At 39.1% G+C, this 21,877-nt stretch overlaps 1 protein-coding gene and 1 non-coding gene across 2 annotated transcripts; both read left to right on the forward strand.

Moving 5' to 3' along the window:
- Nucleotides 1-1,831: 1,831 nt before the first annotated feature.
- ints13 (integrator complex subunit 13) lies at nucleotides 1,832-21,094 on the forward strand. Its single transcript, XM_007909013.2, has 19 exons — nucleotides 1,832-2,103; nucleotides 2,799-2,885; nucleotides 5,210-5,284; nucleotides 6,156-6,358; nucleotides 7,208-7,288; nucleotides 7,394-7,484; nucleotides 7,983-8,111; nucleotides 9,858-9,942; nucleotides 10,546-10,611; nucleotides 10,912-10,938; nucleotides 14,402-14,494; nucleotides 15,229-15,318; nucleotides 17,669-17,847; nucleotides 18,004-18,174; nucleotides 18,586-18,740; nucleotides 19,137-19,367; nucleotides 19,771-19,910; nucleotides 20,367-20,502; nucleotides 20,733-21,094. The coding sequence occupies exons 1-19, from the start codon at nucleotides 1,879-1,881 to the stop codon at nucleotides 20,770-20,772; spliced, it is 2,304 nt and encodes a 767-aa protein (XP_007907204.1). The 5' UTR covers nucleotides 1,832-1,878; the 3' UTR covers nucleotides 20,773-21,094.
- trnag-ucc lies at nucleotides 14,687-14,760 on the forward strand. The gene has a single exon. It is a non-coding gene; the product is annotated as a tRNA-Gly (tRNA).
- Nucleotides 21,095-21,877: the final 783 nt, after the last annotated feature.

Here is a 21,877-nt window from a genome sequence, read left to right on the forward strand (position 1 = left end):
ATAGACAGATGGTAAAATGGGCGACACATGGCAGATGAGTTTCAATGTGGGGAAATGCGAAATAATGCATTTTGGTAGAAAGAATGTGGGGCAATATAGGCGGTAATACAATCTTAAGGGGAGTGAAGGAACAGAGGGACCTGGGGGGGCAGGTAACTGAATCCTTGATGGTGGCAGGACAGGCAGATACAGCTGTAAAACGGGCATATGGGATTCTAGGCTTTATAAATAGGGGCATAGAGTACAAGAGTCAGGAGGTGATGATTAACCCATATAAACACTGGTTAGGCCTCAGTTAGAATACTGCGCCCAGTTCTGGGCCCCACACTATAGGAAGGATGTTAAGGAGATTTACGAGGATGGTACCAGGAATGAGGGACCGTGATGATGAGGAAAGGCTGGAGAGGTTGGGATTATTCTCATTGGAGCAGAGAAGGTTATGAGGACCTAATAGAGGTCTTCAAAAATCATGAGGGGATTTGATAGGTTAAAAAGGGACAAACTGTGTCCACTGGTGGGTGTGTCGGTGACTCGAGGTCACAGATTCAAAATAGTCTCTAAAAGAAGCCGAGCGGAGAGGTGAGAAGAAATGTTTTTACGTAGCGAGTTGTTGGAATCTGGAACATTGCCTGAAAGGGCGGTTGAGGCCGATTCGATAACTACTTTTAAAAACGCGGTGGACGGGTATTTGAGGAGGACGGGTTTGCGGGTTATGGGGAAAGGGCCGGGAGTGGGATTGACACTACATTGCTCTATTCAAAGAGCCGCAGAGACTCGATGGGCCGAATGGCCTCTTTTTGTGCTGTACGATTCAATGATTCTATTCTACGGTTCTAAATTGGTCACTTCAACCCACGGCTGTGTGTGGGACGGACGCCGCTGCGCGCAATTGGCCGCCGCGTTTCGCCCACAAAATACACAGTCGATTCGCTTTGCGGTGTGTATCCTGTGAAGCGCTTTGAGACGTGTTGGAGATGCGATGAGAGGCGCTGTAGCAAATGGAAGGATTATTATTATTAGAATTATTATCATATGTCTTCAAAAAATGATGAGTGGTGTTCTTTAGATGAGATAACAGCGCAGCTGAGAAACAAGCCATCTCGGTGACTGACTCTGGACGGTTTATATCCAATAACAAGGATTATTATTGTTATTATACTATATTGTGAACCTGTGGATTATATTGTTTATTGGGTACAAACAGGTGATGGAATGTGTGTGGGGGGGAGTGACGTCACACGGAGGCGGCCATGTTGTGGTGTGTGGGCGGGGGGAGTGACGTCACACGGAGGCGCCCCTGTTGTGGCGTGGGGGGAAGTGACGTCACGCGGAGGCGGCCCTGTTGTGGTGTGGGGGGAAGTGACGTCACGCGGAGGCGGGCCTGTTGTGGTGTGGGGGGGAAGTGACGTCACGCGGAGGCGGCCCTGTTGTGTGAGGCCGTTTCCCGTCATGCTCGGCGGCTGATGGCGGCGGTTGGTGCTGAGGCTCGAGCTCAGGGCTGAGTCGCGGCGGCGCTTCATTAGTCTTCTTTATTGAGGTTATTTTGAGGGGAAAAAAGAAACTATTAAAAGTCGGCGGATCGCGGGCGGGAAATGTTTATTATTGTCTGAGGAGAGAGAGAGAGAGAGAGAGACGGAAGGGAAAAGGAAGGGATTTGGTGATTTGTTTTCAATTTAGTTCGAGGGGTAGAGAGAGAGAGGGAGAGTAGGGGAGAGAGAGGGGTAGAGAGGGAGAGGGGGGGAGAGAGAGAGAGGGGGGGGAGAGAGAGGGGGGGGTGAGGGGGTAGAGAGGGGGGGGGAGAGAGAGGGGAGGGAGAGGGGAGAGAGGAAGAAGGGACACTGAGAGGAGGGAGGGAGGGAAAGGGAAGAGAGAGAGAAGATGAAGCTGTTCTCCGAGGCCCACAAGACGGTGTTTGTGGTGGATCACTGCCCCTACATGTCCGAGTCCTGCCGCCAGACAGTGGAGTTTGACATGTTCACCAAGAACCGGGCCCCCGGCATCATCCCCCTGGCCCCCATCTCCAAGTCCCTCTGGACCTGCGCCGTGGAGTCCGCCATGGAGTACTGTAGGATCATGTACGACATCTTCCCAGCCAGGAAACAGGTGAGAAACATGCCTCTCAACCCTCCCTCTCCCCCATCCCTCTGATTTCCCCCCATCTCCCCCCTCCTCTTTACAATTCAGTCCAGGACCAGAATCCCCGCTGTCATCTTCGTCAGTCCGGCTGGGAACTCTTTGGATTGCCAAGAGTTTATTATTCCATTTCTGGTGAGATGAGCGGAGCTGCAGACTCGGCCAAGTACCATTTATTTTCTTCCAACTGGAGCAGATAGCCTTCAACATCTATTGATCTCCCACCCCCCCGCCCGCCCCCAGGCCGGTCAAAGCCAAGGCACACAGTCACCACACTTTACAATATATCCCATAATAATGATAAAATGATAATAAAGATTGCATTTGGGCCTGTTTGAGTGAGGTTAACATTCAAATATTGGCCACGGTAAGATAGTTTCAATGTTAGAACAATACAGTATTACAGTATTTGCTTGTGATAGAAGCTATGAACTCTTGTTGGTTCGCAACATATTGTACCAGATGTCAATGGTTGAAGTCAATGATGATGTAAGATTCTATATTATCTTGGATTTACTTTCTTTCCAACTGAGTTCAGGATACTGAACGCATCGAACAATATTCAACAATATTCTAATTCAGCGCAACCAAACATTCTTATGAGCCCTTCCAACAAAGTTGTACGTGATATTTGATTGATGTTTTTGCTTTCTCATGTGTTTCAGCCTGCAATGATAAACAATATGATGTCAGCACCTCGAGACCACAAGTTGCTCACAGTTGCTCCAAAGCAATTAATGGGTTCCACCAGGGTAAGGAAAAATGTCCATTGGGAATGTGTTGCTGTGTATATCAGCCAGAATAATTGAGCAAAAAAGTTAGGAACTTGCACGACTTGTAATGTTTCCCTTGCCTAACAGGACACCGCACAGGCTTTTCCCCCTCTTCTCTCATCTCCATCCTTTCCCAAATGAAGCCCACTACCTGCTCCTTGACCCCATTCCTAACCTTCACCTTATCTCTCAGCTCCATCTCCTTGTTCCCGACTAACAGACATCGTGAACATCTCTCTGTCTCATGGCACTGCTCCCACCCTCCCCTTAAAAAATGCTGTAATTAACCCCATCCTAAAAAAACCTTCCCTTGACACATTTCTCTTCTCAAACCACCATCTTCTTTATTTCCAAGTTCCTGGAACGCGTCGTTGCTTCTCATCTCCTAGCTTTTCTCTCCTGCCACTCCTTGTGTGAACTTCTCAAGTATTGTGCTTCCCGCCCCCAGAAAAAAATTCATCCATTAAAGTTAGCATTTTCTCATGTTTACATGGACTTCTGTAGCTCAGTCGTTAGAGCACTCACCTCACAAGCAAGAGACCTGGGTTTGATTCCCGGCAGGGCGAAACCTTGGGCCAGTTTCGTTGCTCCACACCTCGGATAATAATCCCTCAAGAAGAAAAAAATAATAAATGAGTCACTTCAATCCACGACTGTTTGTGGGACCCTGCTGTACGCAATTGGCTGCCGCGTTTTGCCCCCAAAATATACGGTCAATTCACTTTACAGCATATTCTGTGAAGCGCCTTGAGACGTCTAGAAGACGTGAAAAGCGCAACAACAACAACAAAATTACATTTATAGAGCACCTTTCATATCGAGAGGACGTCCCAAAGTGCTGAATAGTCAGTTGTCGGGGCCCGAGCATCGAGGAGCAGTGATGTCGGGGTGAGGGAAGGCAGAGAGGTGGGAGGGTGACCAAAAGCATGATCGAAGAGAAGGGTCTTGAGACTGTCATTGAAGGAGGCAAGGGAGGAAGCGAGGCGAAGGGACTGTGGGATGGAGTTCCATATCGAATGCAAGGATCATTATTTGTATTTTCCAGATCTAGTTGTGTGTCGTCCATCAGCCTTATTAAAATAGTAATTGGTTTACATGGAAAACTCACACTAAGATTTGCATCAACTCATAACTTCTCTTAGTAGAGCCTGCATTTGTTTAGGGATTACTTAGTGTACTGTGGACCTTTGCTAACTGGAAGTGTGGTATACCCACTTTTTGGGCATTCACTGGACCACTTGCTCACACTAAAAAATGGCTGTCTGAGAAAGGAGTTTTTTTTCCCTGTGTTTTGGCCAACAATCCCTCAAATACAATTGGTCATTCATTTCATGATTGTTTTTGGAACATTGCAGTGTGCAATTGGGCTGTCACATTCAACTATAAATACGCAACTGCTGACTCCATTTCGCTAGAACCATTTGAAGTGCTTTGGGATGCCCTCCCAACGGGAAAGGCGCTATTCCAAATGCAAGGATTATTTGCAATAGTGGTCACTACATAGCCATCGGTAGCCAGACCATGGATGATTTTCTTTTTGGTGCCATTGTTATTGCTGGGACTTCTGCCTTGGCTAAGATCAGTTGACCCAGCACAGACTAAGGATTGAAGCTTCAGCACAGATTCAGTGGGCTGAATATCCTCCTACTGTTCCTGTTTCCATATGTTCGTTCCTAAGGTTTTTTTCACTCCAGTTAACTGAATCATCAGCCATAAAGTGATATCTCATGCAAAAAACACTGTTTTAACCTCTTTGCACTTCGTATTCATCATCGCTTTTCCAAAGACTTGAGATATTTTAATAATGGTAATCCTTACCTTGTCACTTCAGCAGGACATGTCAAAGCAATTTACAGGATTTATTATGAAGTTCCGTGACTGTGTATTGTGTAGGCGAATGTGGCATCCAATGTCCCACAAACAGCCATAAAGTGGGTGTAGCACAGTGTGACTCTAGGAAATTAAATGAATTCCAGCTAACTTATAAAGATATTTTGATATTAGTGCTGAAGACAGTTCTGGTAAGAACATGTTGACAATCCACAGGTAGGGAACATTTGAAAGAAATTTGAATTCATCTCCACATGGTGTGAGGTATATTCTGCGAGGTGGATTGTGCAACATAACTGAATATTAGATGCCAAGTACTCCATCACATCAATGTTTTGTGAAGTAAAGTGTAAATTTCACAACTGGACTTGAGCTAAATTGCATTTGCCCTAGGCTTTAAAAGTTACAATTGACTAAAACGTCAAAATAGTAGTGCTTCTGTTTCTTTATTCCTTGGTTGATTGTTTTCATAGGTAAATTTCATTGTAAGTGACTCAAGAGCACATACCCTGAATTCTTGGAGTCAAGAAGATCAGAACTTGCAGGAGGTAAGAAAACCTGTATCAACATGTACACTAGGATTTAAATGGGTGTAGTTGTAAACACCTCCACCACATCCTTTATTTTCTTAAGTAATTATTTGGGGAAAGTTTCAAACAACTGTAATTATTCTATCCAGTGTGAGATTCCAATCTCAAATGAAGATAATGATGGAATTTTTGACTGAATATCCTCTGGAAATTTTACAATGTTTATGCCATATTGGTGTTGCTGTCTTGCTGTCCCCGCCAACAAAGAATAGATGATATAATTTCAGCAAATTTGTGTTCAGATGCCATTTGGGATTAAAAGAGGGAAAAGTATGACCATAGTGTGTTTAATTTTAGCAACGATTACAGTAAAATTACTTAATGTAGTAAATCAAACAATTGTTAAACTGTGTTGCTGGAGAGTACCTAATTGGAGTTTGTGTTGATATAAAATGTTTTATATCAGCTTTATGTACTGCAGTGTGTGCAGTCATGAAAGCTACTTAGTAGTAACTGAATGGCAGACCATTTGATTACTCAGTATGTGAAGACCTCTTTCTGTAAGATTGTATTGCAACTTCCAGTTTCTCTTGAGCTTTTATGCTCAAACAATATTTTCAAAGAGCAATCAGTGTTTGAGTGCGTAATGATAATGTCATTATTGTATGCAGCTATTCAGTGCGATTTCAAAAATCTGCTCTGTCACAGACTATATGTTGATGACATATAACACAGTTTCAATATGTGAATTTTTCAAATGTATTTTACCATTCCCTTGAATGGGCAGATGAATGCCTAAATCACTTCTGAATCAAGTAAAGATCTTAAATCTGGTAGAATTTCTATCATGTCTGTCTGCAAGCTGAAATAGACATTATTTGTGTCACAGCTGATGGCAGCTTTAGCAGCTGTGGGCCCTCCCAACCCTCGCATGGACCCAGAGTGCTGCAGTGTGCTACATGGCTTAGTTGAGGCAGTGGAAGTCCTGTGTAAATGTACAGATTATCAGCATGAAGCTCGTACCACCCTAATGGAGAATGCAGACCGTGTCAGCAACAGGGGCCGCATCATCTGTATAACTAACGCCAAAAGGTACAATACTTGGTGTAATGTGGTGTATGCTTGTCTTCATTTCAGTTTCCTTACTCCGCTCCCCCTAGCAGTAAGTCGGAACTCAGTTGTTAGTCGATGGGCGGATCGCTTTCCCGGGGTAATAATCCCTTCAAAAGAAAATAAATAATAATAATTTAATGCATGCTTGCTTCTCTCGTGTCCATCAAGGATCACAGTGTGATCTCACATAACTCAGCTAAACACGGCCACAGTTTAACTGCCTGAGGCAATGATCTGATGTGACTCTGGTTGATCCAGCAATCTGCTATTAGAGTTATGGAAAATGACCCCTGGATAATGCTTTTAAAATACCACCACCCGTTGTCAAAAATCCGAAAGCATTTATAACAATCTTACAAATTGATTTTAATATATAAATATTTTTTCTGCAGTTTTATATATTGTTGCAATAGATTGCACTATATCACAAAAATACTGTTCTATAAATAATAACTTGCCTTTATAATAAGGCCTTTCACATCAAAGCCTTGAAGTGCTTTACAAAATGTAATGGATTAGAAATGAAAGTGAATATTGTTACATAGGCAAATGTGGCTGCTAACTGCGCCAGCAATATTGCATAAACAAAAGATGATCAGACAGTTAATTTGTATTGGCATAAATTTGTAAATGTAAATTTACAATTTTTATAAGTACTGTCTTGGCAGTATTTCTGGATTATCTAATTTAATAGTTTAATAATAATCCTTACATTTGGTATAGTGCCTTATCTTGTCAGCAAGATGTCTCAAAGCGCTCATGTTATTAAATTTGTTCTGATTTAATTCTTATTCTAATGCATTTTTTAATCTAAAATTTGTCTCGCAGTGACAGCCATGTCCGAATGCTGGAAGATTGTGTCCAAGAGACGATCCATGAGCACAATAAGTTGGCAGCGAGTTCTGATCAGTAAGTTTGAGCATATTTTTCTGTAAAGAAAAATTTCCGAAGAGGCGAGTGAGAAAAGATTTCATCACTTGGTTGATTTTGCTGAGTATCAACCGTTTCTTTCAGCTTAATGCAGGTTCAGCACTGTGAGCTGGTCTTAATCCACACCTACACTGTGGGAGAAGATAGTATGGTTTCAGATCGTCCCAGGAAAGATGTGAGTTCTCTCTAGTTTTATAAGCAGTACGTGAATGTGACGTTATTCGTAAAATTGTATAAATTGCAATGCAGGAGAACAATGAACCTTTTTGTTAACCTACTGCTAACAGTATTTATGTTTCACATAAGTCATACTTTGCATAAGTGAAAAGAAATCCTTGCAATTGATATAGCATCTTATATTGAGACGTCTCAAAAGTGCTTCACAGAATATACTGTAAAGTGAGTTGACTGAATATACTGTAAAGAAACAAAATCATTACATCTCAGCAATTATATCATTAGTAATTACATTAGTAATTCTAATTACACATAATTCAATGTTTTATACTCCCAAGTAAATAAAATAGACTTCCAAAGTAATTGTAAATTATTTTTAAAAAAGACATAAAATTATTGATATTTTTATGGCAAAGATTCTAAATTCAGCACTAGTTGTAAACTTGTAGACCTATAAGTTTCTTTTTTATCACCTTGTCTAAATTGATTCTTGTAGATTTCTTCGGTCTTAACAAGTGAAGTGCACAGTGTACGGGCTGGAAGGCAGTTACCCGCAAAACTCACCACACTTGTCCAGCAGCACTTTGATCTGGCTTCAACCACAATCACTAATATCCCTATGAAGGTATGTATTTGCGTTGCAATGTGTTTTTACCAGTAGAGTACAGCATCTGATTATTTTTTCTTATTTTTTAGTTTTGTGAAAATTCAAAATTTTTCAAAGTAATTTGAAAATTATTTTCTCTCCATATCATATTTCTGTTTGCTAGCCCACATTCAGTGTCAGTGAACAGGTTAGTAAATTTGAATTTAAAATAGATCATAGATCATGAAAATTGATCGAAAGGTTATATTGCATTTAAGTGTGCAATATAATCGCAAGAATGTTTTGTTTTCAGTAGTTACTGCTTTTCAATTTTGCAATCACTTTGAAACTGTCCGTTTTGTATTAAGTTACCCTATGATCCTCTGTATAATCCTGTTGCTAAAAACGATCCCTTGTATGTGAACCATTCTTTCCATCATCTGTGTTTTTATATATCTACCCACCACAGTATTTGTGTGGCATGTGATAATGTATTTGCTATAATTTTAACTTAAAAAAAAAATTCTATGCAATGAGCAGAAATGTAAATGATTAAAATAATATTTTAAAAACAGTATTTTAAATTTTTTTAACCAAAGTCACATTTTAACAGTGCAAGTTTGTACGACCTGGTATTTATATTAATGTTTCGTTTTTTTTAATGTTACCATTCTGAGGAACATACACTGAAATAATTTGTAGTGGAGTTTTCTCTGTGGTACTTTTTGATTGATAATGTAAATTGGGGGGGGGGTGAGTTTTCAGGAGTAAACTGAGAATATAATTACATTTTTTTAAAAACAAATACACTATTCAAGTGGGTTGACAGTGTTACTGTAAATTTCCCACAGCAATCAAAGGACCACAGTAACTTAATGATTAGCACTTATACATTAGCAAAATGGTCCCACGACTCTGTGAGGCAATAAACAACATCATTCTTATGTTCTTAAACGATCATTCTTCATTGCATGGATGTGCATCATAAATCCTTTTTACTGGCTTTTTCAGAGTTTCACTAAAAATAAAAAGTTGAGTTGTGCAAGGAAATAAAATGATTTTCAGTGACTGCCCCAGTAACAATAGAACCACGTAGAAAAGTTTATAAGCGTAGCAACTTGGAAATTCTTGAATGTACACTAAATAGCACTCCAGAGGCAATTCAAATAATATTCAGTGACATGTTAATCAATCCAGTGCAGTTCTTCAAAAAATACTACAAGAATCTTTAATGTTCTAAACTGATTCAGACAGACCATACCTTGGGAGAAATCTAGGGTTTCTGTTAATTGTTTTTGTCAGAAAACAAGTTAGAGGAAGCCTTGGCCTTATTTCAAATAACATTGAATCAGAATTCAAATACTGTAAGAGATCTTCATAACCTGATGCAAGGTCTTTAGTAAAGATTTTAAGTATTTTTTAGATTTATCATAATTTACTAAATTGATCTTCGCTGTGAGCTCTTTTTTCATAGCAATCACAAATAAAACCGATAAAGCTTTAATGCTTTTGCATTGTACGTAATACTATTTTGTAGACACGTTCATGTGCAGAAAGTAATTGACTTATAATATTGCTAGTTTCTCGGGCTTCCAAGTGCATTCAATTATAGTTTTAAATAATCCAAAGTGATATTAATTGATGGGTTCCACAGTCACAAGTTAAACCTCAGTTTTTTTATTCCTTTTTGGATAGTTGAAAATAAGGTACTGTAGATGTGATGATTATTCCTCGACTTGAAGATATTCATGTGCAATTGATGCTTTGATTGTTCTTCATTTAAAGGAAGAACAACATGCAAATACATCTGCAAATTATGATGTGGAGCTTCTTCATCAAAAAGATGCTCACACTGAACTTTTAAAAAATGGTATGTATCAGACTATAGTTTTCATCAGGGAAATTATGACAAATGTTAATATGAAATTCAGTAAAGCAGTAAGATTCAATGTAAAATAATAATCTTTGCATTTGATAGAGCACCTTATCACATCTTCGTGACATCTCAAAGTGCTTCACAGAATATACTGTAAAGTGTATTTTGTGGGCAAAACACAGCAGCCAATTGCACTACAATCTGTGGAGTCCTGTAGCTCAGTGGTTAGAGCACTCACTTTGCAAGCGAGAGATCTGAGTTCAATTCCAGGCAGAGGGCGAAATCCTTACCCCACACGCCTAATAATAATCCCTCCAAAACAAAACAATAATAAATTGGTCATTTTCAATCTACGACTGTTTGTGGGACATTGCTGTGCGCAATTGGCTGCCGCGTTCGCCCACAAATATACAGTCAATTCACTTTACAGTATATTCTGTGAAGCGCTTTGAGACGTCTAGAAGACGTAAAAAGCGCTATATCAAATGCAAAGATTATTATTATGAAGCGTTTGAGACATCTCAAAGACGTGATAAGCGCCATATCAAATGCAAGGATTGTTGTCATAGAAAAGTTAATTTTGCGACTTCTTTTCAGCCAATCAAGAGCCAAACATATGTGGGTCCTATCTCCAGAACGGAGGGCAGAGGCACAGTAAGAAAGGTAAGGGTTACATTTTAAATGTAATCAACAGGAAATATTAATTCGAAAATGGCATAATACATGAATGAATCAAAGTTGAATAGAAAATGAAGAAGATAAGAGTCGGTGTAGTTAGAAAAGAATAGCTAAAATAAGATCTACAAAAACATTTGGCTAGTATGTTAATGTAAAATGATTTAAAATAATTTGAAAGCATTAGCATCTACTCAGAAGAATAAGGCTATTAACAAAGCTGAGGTGTCAACAATAACATCTGATGTTTTTTCTTTGATGCTGACCGTTGTTTCTTTCTGTTCACAGAAGGCAAGACCATTGCAGCGCTAACATGTATGCCACATTTTATTATTCTTGAATTGGTTGATTTTATACAATATGATTAAACAAATATTTTTGGCTTTTCACTGAGCATTGTATCAGCAAAATCAGTCCAGTGACTCGAGAGAGAACCCTGGAGTGTATGAAAGACACAAAACAAGGTGGCATGTCTATGAAAAATTAATTCTAAACTTTGGACTTTAATCTACTAATGATAACTTTTTTTGCACTTCATTTGAAAAGATTTTATATCCTTTCTTGCCACTCTTGCCCCCCACCCACCCAAAATAAATCCTCCCAAAATAGGTGCCAATTCCCTCCGAGCAGCAGGAGTTTAACTTTGCAAGGAAGATAGAATTAACTGACGAACTGTCATCTTCTATCATCTTCTATCATCCTTGTTAATTTTGTCCAACATGTAGTAAATTGCCTCCCATTGTAGAGATTCAAATGAAAGTTGAGGCACAGACCTCCACTGATGGCCTACAAAATGCAGGGTGGGCCAACTGGGAGGCCACATCCAGCCTGCGGGGAGATTTCAGCCTCGCCTCCCTCTCCCTTTCCCCCGCTACATTTCATCTGGCCCACTCGCTCCTCCTATAACCTGTAAATGTTATGTTTCTGGAAGGGAAACACGAAAATATTGTTTATGCGGCCATGTACATTTTCCTCAAAGTTGAATTGAACATTATTTGTACAACATTTTTTAAAGGACAACTTAGGGTTACGGTTTAAATTTAGTGCTTCAAAATGATTACATTTGATTGAATTGAAATTAGAAGTTTGCTTATATGTTTCTCAAATATATAGGGTATCCGGCCCTCCAGCCAAAAGGTTGGACTCCGCTGACCTAATGGATTAAAAACTCCTGAACGATTGCAGTGTAATGAGCCAGCTGATCTCAGCCAGGCCAGTGGTCAGGATGACACTGGGCCTCTACCTCTGGCCTCGGGAGGGAAAACTCAAATTGGATCAGGCTCGAGTGTGATTGTTCCCACGGGTGAATGGTTCACAATTTGAGAGCGCTCGATCGTTGGCTTGCGGGCTTTTCCCCCACTTAATGGCAGTGTGGCATCATCAGCTCCTTCCCATTTCTCACTGGGCCACACGCGGAGCCGAGACACCAGCCCTCATGCCTTAGCTTCAGCTGCCCACAAGATGGCAGGATCCAGCAAGCTGGTGCTGACTCTCCAATTGTTTCCTGCAGATTTCCCTCTGAAAACCACCAGGCGTGTGTCTTGAAGTCAGGAACTTAATCCGGGGGGTGGGGGGAATCCAATTGATGTTCCTACATTCAATGACTATTTCAAGCATGTATGTTTTCTACGAAGTTGAATTGAACTTTATGTACAACGTTTTTTAAAGGACAACTTAATCAGGGTTACAGTTTAAATTTAGTGCTTCAAGATGATTACGTTTGATTGAATTGAAATTAAAAGTTTGCTTATTATAAGGGATGAAGATAACAAATTGTGCTGTTACCTCGATCTGATATTTCTCTGTTAGCGTACTTGTTTCTGCCGACTGAACCTGATATTAATTCTGGTGAAAAAAATGCTTCTGTAGTTAATATTAGAATCCTTCATCTCTTTGAATAGTTATACACATTAGTAGTAACTATACAACAGTTGATTCCATAGTAAATGCAGTATCACTTTGTGCAGTTTGAATAAATCCTGGAATATACTAAATAAAATAAAATAAAAAAAGCATAATAACTTGCCCCCAAAATATACAGTCAATTCACTTTATAATTTATTCTGTAAAGCGCTTTGAGACGTCTCGAAGACGTGATAAGGTGCTGTATCAAATGCAAGGATTATTATGTATGTGAAATAGAATGAAATTTATAGATGTGAATTGTGGTACTAGTAATATCTGGTGTATCTAAATTTCAAGAAACTGTTAAAACAAAATTATGATGCTATATTAAAGCAAAATGCACACTCTATTTTCAAATACCTGATTCTTGTGGTTGTATTGAAGAAACATGCGACTCAAGCATGCATAATCAACAATAATTTGCCATCTACATGTCTTGAGCATCTCGGTCTTTAGTCAGTGTTTGAGTATAGTTCTGGTAATTTTTAATTTCGATTGTCAGTACTTTCAATCAAAAGGAAGCAGTACATTCTGTGAAGCGCTTTGAGACATCTCAATGACTTGATAAGGCACTATACCACATGCAAGGATTCTCATTATTACTTTTCGATTTCAGTGTTTGAATTCTACCCGATAAGAAGGAAAATCTTAATACAGTATTACTTCTTTTGACATTTGTAGGTGACCACGTCAAAGGAAAAAAAGGTAGTGTAACTTGGTGCTTTATTTAACAGGTGTAGAAATTTTAAAATAACTTAACAGCATAAATTATTAGGGTTGAACTCTGGTGCTAGGAAGCGAAGGAATACCCTAAGAAGATTTGAATTTTCTGGGTATATAAATCACAAGTGTGTCACATTATTCAGTTCTAAATAACAGACCTTGACAGAAAGCCCTATTGCTTCTATGTGATTCGGTGAAATTCCTTTATTTCCTTTATTTTAAATATGAAAATTAAAATAAAGTATTAGTTTAGTTTTAACTTGATTTTAAACAGCACCAACGTCCATATGGTCACCGGTTTTAAAAGTACAGATTTATATATCGTGCGGATCATTTTTAGTTAGATTCACGCTGCATTCATCATACTAGAAACATTGTGCCATTGCACAGTGCACGGTGTAGACTGCTTTGATTCCAATGAGACATAATCAATTTAAATTACTGTGTGGATTGTTAATCCAATTTACTTTCTGTGGCTTCCTAAATTTCGTCAATTCTCTTGATTCATGAGGTGGAGTACCACATATATTTAGCAGTAGCCAAGGCAAGAGCTGAGGAAGCTTGCTTGATTGAATCTTGCTCACTGCTCAAAGAGCAATGCTGCAAGTTGCAAAACTGCTGTTCTTGTGGCGGCAAATGGGGATTTGTAAGCACGTTAAATAAGTTTATCTGTTTAAAGTACAAACAAAGGCTTAATGTTTAAACTCATGGTCATTATTGCATCTTTCGAAGTTGCTGATATTGTATACAAAATTTAGCACCAATTTGTATCCTATTTATTGAACTATAAACCTGCTTGAAATTGAATTTGACTACAATCAAGTTACGGTTGAATTGTAATAGAGATGTCATATGAAAAGTTGGAAGGATATTATTCCAGTTGCAACAACAGCAACAACTTGCACTTATACAGCACCCTCCAGGCAAGGTAGCGTCTCAGAGCGCTTAACAGTGGCGGAGCCTGACTCCGAGCCAGGGGGAACGTGGGGCATGGTGAGCATGGTCGAAGTAAAAGGTTTTCAGGCTTATACAGTAATTTACAGTATATACAAATCCTCTTTTATACTGAAATATCAGTCTGCACTAAATATTCTAAATGTAGCTTTTCCCCCCCCAAAAACGAAAGGATTTTTTTTGTTTTATTTTGCAGGTGATCCCCATATTGTGTGCAGTAATAGTCGAGATGGTCCGGTCAAAGACACAGTCACATTAAAGTGGTGCACTCCCCGCACCAATAACGTTGGTAAGTAATGTTAAGTAATAATCCTTCAAAAAAAAAATGCTCACTTCAATCCACAACTGTTTGTGGGGACGCTGCTGTGCACAATTGGCTTCCGCATTTCACCCACAAAATACACAGTCAATTCACTTTACAGTATATTCTGTGAAGCGCTTGAGACGTCTCGAAGATGTGATAAGGCGCTGTATCAAAGGCCGGAGTCTGTAGCTCAGTGGTTAGAGCACTCGCCTTCCTAGTGAGAGACCTGGGTTTGATTCCCAGCAGGCCGAAACCTTAAGCAAGTTTCCTTACTCCACACACACACACACACACACACACACACACCTATGTTTACCTCGTAGTAAGTAGTCACCCGATTATTAGTCGATTGGCAGATCGCTTTTCCAGGAGTAATAATACCCTCAAAAAAATAAAAATCGTAATTTGGTCACTCAAATCACAACTGTTTGTGGGACGCTGCTGTGCACAATTGGCTGCCGTGTTTCACCCCCAGATATCCAGTCAGTTCACTTCACAGTATATTCTATGAAGCATTTTGAGAGTCTCGACGACGTGAAAAGCGCTATGTCAAATTCAAGGACTATTATTATATAATGCAAGGATTATTTACCACAAGTGAATTTCCAAAGGTACGAAGCCTTGGCTTTCATCAGTGACACAAAGTGCACCTTGTATTGCAACTTCCAACTTCCTGTATAATAAGTTGCTAATGCTAATGTGATTTTTATTTCTTTCAGAGTTACATTATTGCACAGGAGCATATAGAATTTCACCTGTCGATGTAAACAGTCGACCATCTTCTTGCCTTACAAACTTTTTACTAAACGGTGTGTATTTTTGTACCGTTAGATATTTCACATTGAATGTATAATATCACATGGCGTGTGTTATGTTGTGTTCTTAAAGGTGATATAGTTCTAAATACAGCTTTCATCTCCAAATTTTCCCCCTACCAAATAATTGGGATGATGTTGCATTTATTTATGAATGAATGATTACTTTTGGATATGGTTTTGCAATGAGACTTTAGTGAGTGGAAAGTGGGTTAAACACTTTATAGCAATATGACCTAACAGCCCAATTACATGGATGATTATGTATACTATATATACCCTATATATATTATATATATTCGCGTTCGCCCACAAATATACAGTCAATTCACTTTACAGTGTGTTCTGTGAAGCGCTTTGGGACGTCCTGACGTGAAAAGCGCTATATCAAATGCAAGGATTATTATTATTATTATTATGTATTTTCTGAAGACACAGTGCATATTTGTGAAACTGCTATGCTTTCTACTAGGACGTTTCAGTAGAACCAAGATGAAATATGAACATCCCCAAATGCAAAGTTATTTCCTATAAGTTCATTATAGTAATGTAATGAAACTATATCCACCACTGCTTAAATGTTTTCTATTGTCAGACAAGTTTTAGGTCTGAAATAAAAGCTAACAGTCCTTTCCTCTCCACTTATGTCAACTATTTCCACTCGCTTGCCAATCTGGTAACTGATCAAACCCCTATTTTACAATGAAAGCTGTGACTAATTTAAAATTGTACCACAGTAATTTTTTGAAAACAGTGTTGGCATCAGGTCACCTGCCAGCCTGATCAGGACTATTGTACAGTACCAGGTGCCATGGAAACAACATAGTCAGGCCAATATTCAGCAGAAGTCTTGAGAAGATGTATGTTTTTTCCTTCCGATGTGAATTCTCCCAATTCAGCACATCTCTTTTGGATAAAATGCAAGTATAGATTAAGTTGCTCGCTGTTGAAGATGTGTTGTGGTTTTTGCCTTTGATGCTCTTGGTAGCAAAGATGGGTTAGAATTTCTGACTACAACAGTCGTCCTTTTAATCAAATGATGCTAGATATGCTTCTTGGTCTGAAAGAATGATGTTTACAATGGTCTGCTACATTGAACTTGTCCTATAATTCATCTAAGAATTGATTGTAGCTCTAATATTTTGATGGGAGGTCAATAAATGGTAGAAGATTATTTTGATTTATGATGATTTCATCTGTGATGGTGGCTTTAGGAGCTGTATGAATGTAATTTATTGTTGAATCAAATTATTCTAATGATTATTTTGGTCAAATTGATAGGTATTGTGCTCCAAGTTGGCCTCAACATTACTTGATGCCCATTCACTATTTGTGTTGTGTGTTGTTAGTTGTATGTTTGGAGGTTAAACAAATGAAAAGGAATATTGGATTACTTTCTCCTACAAAAATACACTCATTACTTCACACTAAATCCTGTTAAGTGCTTTGAGACTCACCTTGACTTGACCGACACTATATCAAATGCAAGGATTTTATTTTTTACTCACTTTTCAGCAGTCATTTTGTATTCAGGGCTCCCTATTTAGTTGCCCTCTTTTATTCTCTGGCTTAGTACAGTATTGTGGAGATTCTTAATCAGTTTAAACCTCATAGTATATCATTTGAGTTCCTTTGCTCCCTGCCTTGCTTTAGATAAAGGCCTTTCCATGCAGCTGCGTGAGACAAATCAACTGAGCAACATAAAACCAAACACTTAAAGGGACAGTGCCCTCGATTTTCTTCCCTTTTCTCCCCTCTCCCCCAGTATTTGATGGGATGTATTCATTTACATGTGCAGGTTGAACTCCATTCAAAGTATGAGGAATACTGTACCAGAGGTAGGTATTCAAATTTATTATTTAGCATGACTAACCAACACTAGGCTAGTGAGTGAGGAGCCAGTGGGTGGAAAGGGGAAGTAACCACAGGAGTATAAGCTTGTTTAGACCTCCCATTGAAGATGCCCAGCAGTATCAATCCTTATTGATAAGGGAACCTCGATTACAGCGCAGATGCATAAAATAGTCCAGCAACAGGCAAAGACTAATGGTGGACACCGTTTCAGCATTAGCTCATGAAATGGACAGTAGAGAAATCCACTACACAATAACATTTGTCAACTGCAACCTCAGAAAAGCATTTCCAGTCACACCAATCTTACCTTACCCTTTACCATAGGTACCCGTATAAGGTGTTGTTTGTATGATGCAATTTACCTCAATCACTACTGCATACAACATCTTAAATAATGAGTGTTTTCACTTCCTCAAGGCTACCGGGTTAAGATGTCCGTTGTTGCATTGTTGATGTAACGCTGTTGTTAATGTACTCTTGTGTGTATCAGGTCGTTCGGTTTTGTTGGAGCAACCACGAAAATCAGGCTCCAAAGTGATTAGTCATATGCTTTGCAGTCACGGTGGGGAGATTTTCCTGCATGTTTTGAGCTGTTGCCGGTCTATCCTCGAGGAGCCGCCTTCGATCAGTGAAGGGTGTGGAGGGAGAGTGACAGATTACAGGATTACGGTACGTCACTTTGGAATTATTACAATTTTCTAAACTGATTTATTTTTAATGTCCTGTCTGACATTGCTAATTGCTTGTTCTAATGGTTTGTGGAATCCTGTAGCTTAGTGGTTAAGAGTACTGTAGGATTCATAGTAACATTCCTTTTTTTCTTAGGATTTTGGAGAGTTCATGAGGGAAAACAGATTAGCTCCTGTGCTGGAAACCAGGTATATGATGGACGGGAATGTGGAAGTCCCCCTGGAGAGGGCAAAGTGTCAGCTGGAGAGACACACACGCTACTGGCCGATGATCATATCTCAGACAACCATCTTCAACATGCAGGCCGTAAGGGAACCTCGATTACAGCGCAGATGTATAAAATAGTCCAGTTTATCATTGGATTAAATACGCAGTGATCGCTAACATTCTGTTTCACAAGACGTGCAGGAAGTGACGTCAGAAGTGCTGCCGCACACAATAATCGACTTCTGGCCAACCTTACAATTCTGCAAATTGACTGTTTTTGTTGGCGATTCAAAATTATATTAGAATTTTTTTTTAAAAAAAAATGTTTAATGATGGAAATTAATTTCCCTCTTTGGAGAAAATTGGAAAATCCACCAAATACCAGGCAGGCAAACCTGCTACATGTCATGATACTTGTAACATTGACCACTGGCATATCTAGAGCTGTAAGATATTTGCCAATCCTTTGACTCGGTTTCATTCTCTCCTTGTCCTATATATGAATTCCAGGTGGTTCCTTTAGCGAGTCTGATAGTGAAGGAAAGTCTGACTGAAGAAGATGTTCTTAACTGTCAAAAAACTATTTACAACTTAGTAGATATGGAAAGAAAAAATGATCACCTACCCATTTCAACAGTTGGGACTAGAGGAAAGGGATCTAAAAGGTAAGGTGCTTCCTTAAGAATAAATTTAATACACAAATATAGTTAGTTCAAGGCTGTATATTCATATGAACATGGTGATGGAGGAAGTATGTAGCTATTATTCTGGCATATGTTGCGTAGCAACACTCCATGATTGAGTGAAGAGTTCTGACATAAAAGGAACAATGAGGCTTAAGTAGATTTATTTGTGTTTCTCCATCTGTGTCGCATAATTCATTATATGATGGTATAATTATATAATAATTAAAAAGGGAGTTTAGTTTAGTAGTGGAACAAGCTGCTTTTCCTACATTATATTTACTGGGAGTATTTGGAAGAGTATTTTTTGAATTCGTGAGTGTGAAGAAGAAATAATAGTTGTACTATAGTAATGAGTAAAACATTTTTTTTCCCCAGAGATGAACAGTACCGTATCATGTGGAATGAGTTGGAGACCTTGGTGAGAGCGCACTTGAACAACTCTGAGAAGCACCAGCGGGTGCTGGAGTGCCTGTTGGCCTGCAGGAGCAAACCTCCCGAAGAGGAGGACCGCAAGAAGGGCAGGAGGAAGAGAGAAGACAAAGAAGATAAATCCGACAAAGCCATGAAAGATTATGAGCCGGACAAATCCTGGCAGGATTCTGAGCGGTGAGTTCAGCTTCCACACAATCAGGTGGCTGATTGATGCCGTTTAGTTAAGATTTGACTGACAAGCCGAGCCAAGAACTTTTTGGATCTGTATCATAGTGAGACGTGTAGAGAATTAGGTACAACAAAAGAATTATAAATAATAAATACTACTAATAATAATTTGGTCCCTCAACCCACGAGTGTTTGTGGGACGCTGCTGTGCGCAATTGGCTGCCGCGTTTCGCCCACAACTACACAGTCAATTCACTTTACAGTATATCCTGTGAAGTGCTTTGAGACGTCTCAGACGTGATAAGGTGCTACATCAAGGCAAGGATTGTTATTTACACTGCGACATAATGTATTTTTCTTACTGCAGCTTTAAATTATTTCTGAAGGCAATCACTATTTTTTTGTACAGATTAAAAGGAACACTGGAACGTGAAAAAGAGGAGCTGGTGGAAGCTGAGATCATCAAAGATTCTCCCGATTCCCCAGAACCACTGAACAAAAAACCTCGGGTCAGCATAGGGGAAATTCAACCAATAGAGAAAGTTAAAGGTGAGTTGTATTGTGGCTTCCACATGTGTGTTACATAATAATAATCCATACAATTGATATATCACCTTATCAAGACTTTGAGACGTCTCAAAGCACAGGATATATTGTAAAGTGGATTGACTGTACATTTTGAGGGTGAAACACGAGCCAGTTACGCACAGCAATGTTTCTGCCTCCACGCTCTGAACGCCATCCCGGAGCCCCTCTGCCTCACGCGCTCCCTTGCCCATTCAAGGCCAGTCTCAAGACCGTGCCCTCCATCCCTCTCTGATCCCAACCCACAGCTCGGATGCAAACCTCATTATCCAGCGCTTTGGGGTGTCCTCCTGACGTGAAAGGCACGATACAGAAGCAATTTGTTGTTGTGGTTGTTGACAAAGCGTTTAGAAAATTTCTGAATAGTGGTTTTACATTGTATTATATGAATAAATTTTCCCCATGTGTCTCAATTTCCAGGGCCAATGTCCTTACTGGCTATGTGGACTAACCGGATCAATACAGCCAATTCAAGAAAGCATCAGGAATTTGCTGGGCGTTTGAGTTCAGTTAACAACAAAGCTGAACTGTACCAGCACCTGAAGGAAGAGAATGGGTCAGTCGCCTTTGCCACATAATAAGAAGAGTTTCCTTAACTATTCATTGTCATGTAATAGTGTAATAAAATACTACTGAGATAAGCATTCGAAAGCTCTCCATTTTCACTTTGTTAAATAACTTACAGTGATGCTATCAATATCGCCAAAATGTTATGCCACTTTAAGGTGTTGCTTTGCGTTAATATAAAAATCTCTCAATAGTTTTACGTGTTTTTTTGTATTGTAGGGTGGACGCACATGAAAATGGTAAAGCTAGCCGACAGTGAAGGGAAATGTCACGATGAGATGCCTGAAGGAGTTCTAGGTTAATTGTGACGCTGTGTGTAAAAAGTCAAGTGTGGAATTCCTGGGAAGGATCCAAGATAAATGTTTTACCTTCGACTTTGCAAAATGCTTCTGTTGAACTGAACTGCAGAGAAAAGTAAAGATTGTGACTCCATTTTGTGTAAGAAAACCCAGCAGAACTTTACTCTTTGTAAAAGTTGACATTTTCTACAACAAAACACAGAATTTTAAGACGATGTTCGTATAAATAAGCCTTTCAATGTTCTCCAAAAAATAAAAAAGTATACAAATTTGTGTTCCGTATTTAAGAGTTCTATTTTGTGTTGATGTTCCTCTTAAGTACACGTAAAACTTTTATGGTTTCTAAATATCATTCACCAAATATGCCCCTAGAAAATTGCATCTTGTCATAATTTATAGCATCATCAAAGTAGTTCATTGGAACATCTGCTAGGTTTCAAGACTGACAATACTTTCTGCTATTCTCAGTTGAATTCAAAGAACAAAAATATCCTGGCTTTGTTGGTTTTGTAATTTTCCTTTATGTAACTTGGTCACAATGATAATATGGTCAGTTGTATTGTTAAGTGTTGAGTGTGAATGATATGGAGGAGGGGGAAATTTTACATGCCATTCGGATCAGTTTAGTCTAATTACAAACAGAAATATTAATTGCTTTTGGATCGTTTAACATAAATTTTTTCTTTCCTGGGTAATAATCCCTTCAAAATAAATAAATAATAATAATGTGGTCACTCAATCCAGGACCGTTTGTGGGACACTGCTTTGTACAATTGGCTGCCACGTTTCACCCACAAAATATACAGTCAATGCACTTTACAGTATATTCTGTGAAGGGCTTTGAGACATCTTGAAGATGTGATAAGGCGCTGTATCAAATGCGAGGATTATTATTAATATAGACATTACAGGAATACATTGATTACGTTAATGGCAATTGTACACCAATTAATGTTTGTTTATTCATCTTAAGTATGTGGGTCAAACATGGAAATCCAGATATTCTGTTTTATTAGTTCATATTTAGAATCTATTTTCTTTACATTCAAGTGTCAATGTGACCCA

Source organism: Callorhinchus milii, unplaced genomic scaffold (assembly GCF_018977255.1).
Source record: "Callorhinchus milii isolate IMCB2004 unplaced genomic scaffold, IMCB_Cmil_1.0 Scaffold5, whole genome shotgun sequence".
NCBI classification, from domain to species: domain Eukaryota; kingdom Metazoa; phylum Chordata; class Chondrichthyes; order Chimaeriformes; family Callorhinchidae; genus Callorhinchus; species Callorhinchus milii.

Coding starts and splice junctions, on each gene's coding strand:
- ints13 (XM_007909013.2), top strand. CDS start 1,879: ATGAAGCTGTTCTCCGAGGCCCACAAGACGGTGTTTGTGGTGGATCAC. Junction 7,485..7,982: donor CAGATCGTCCCAGGAAAGAT/GTGAGTTCTCTC, acceptor TGATTCTTGTAG/ATTTCTTCGGTCTTAACAAG. Junction 17,848..18,003: donor TGACAGATTACAGGATTACG/GTACGTCACTTT, acceptor TTTTTTTCTTAG/GATTTTGGAGAGTTCATGAG.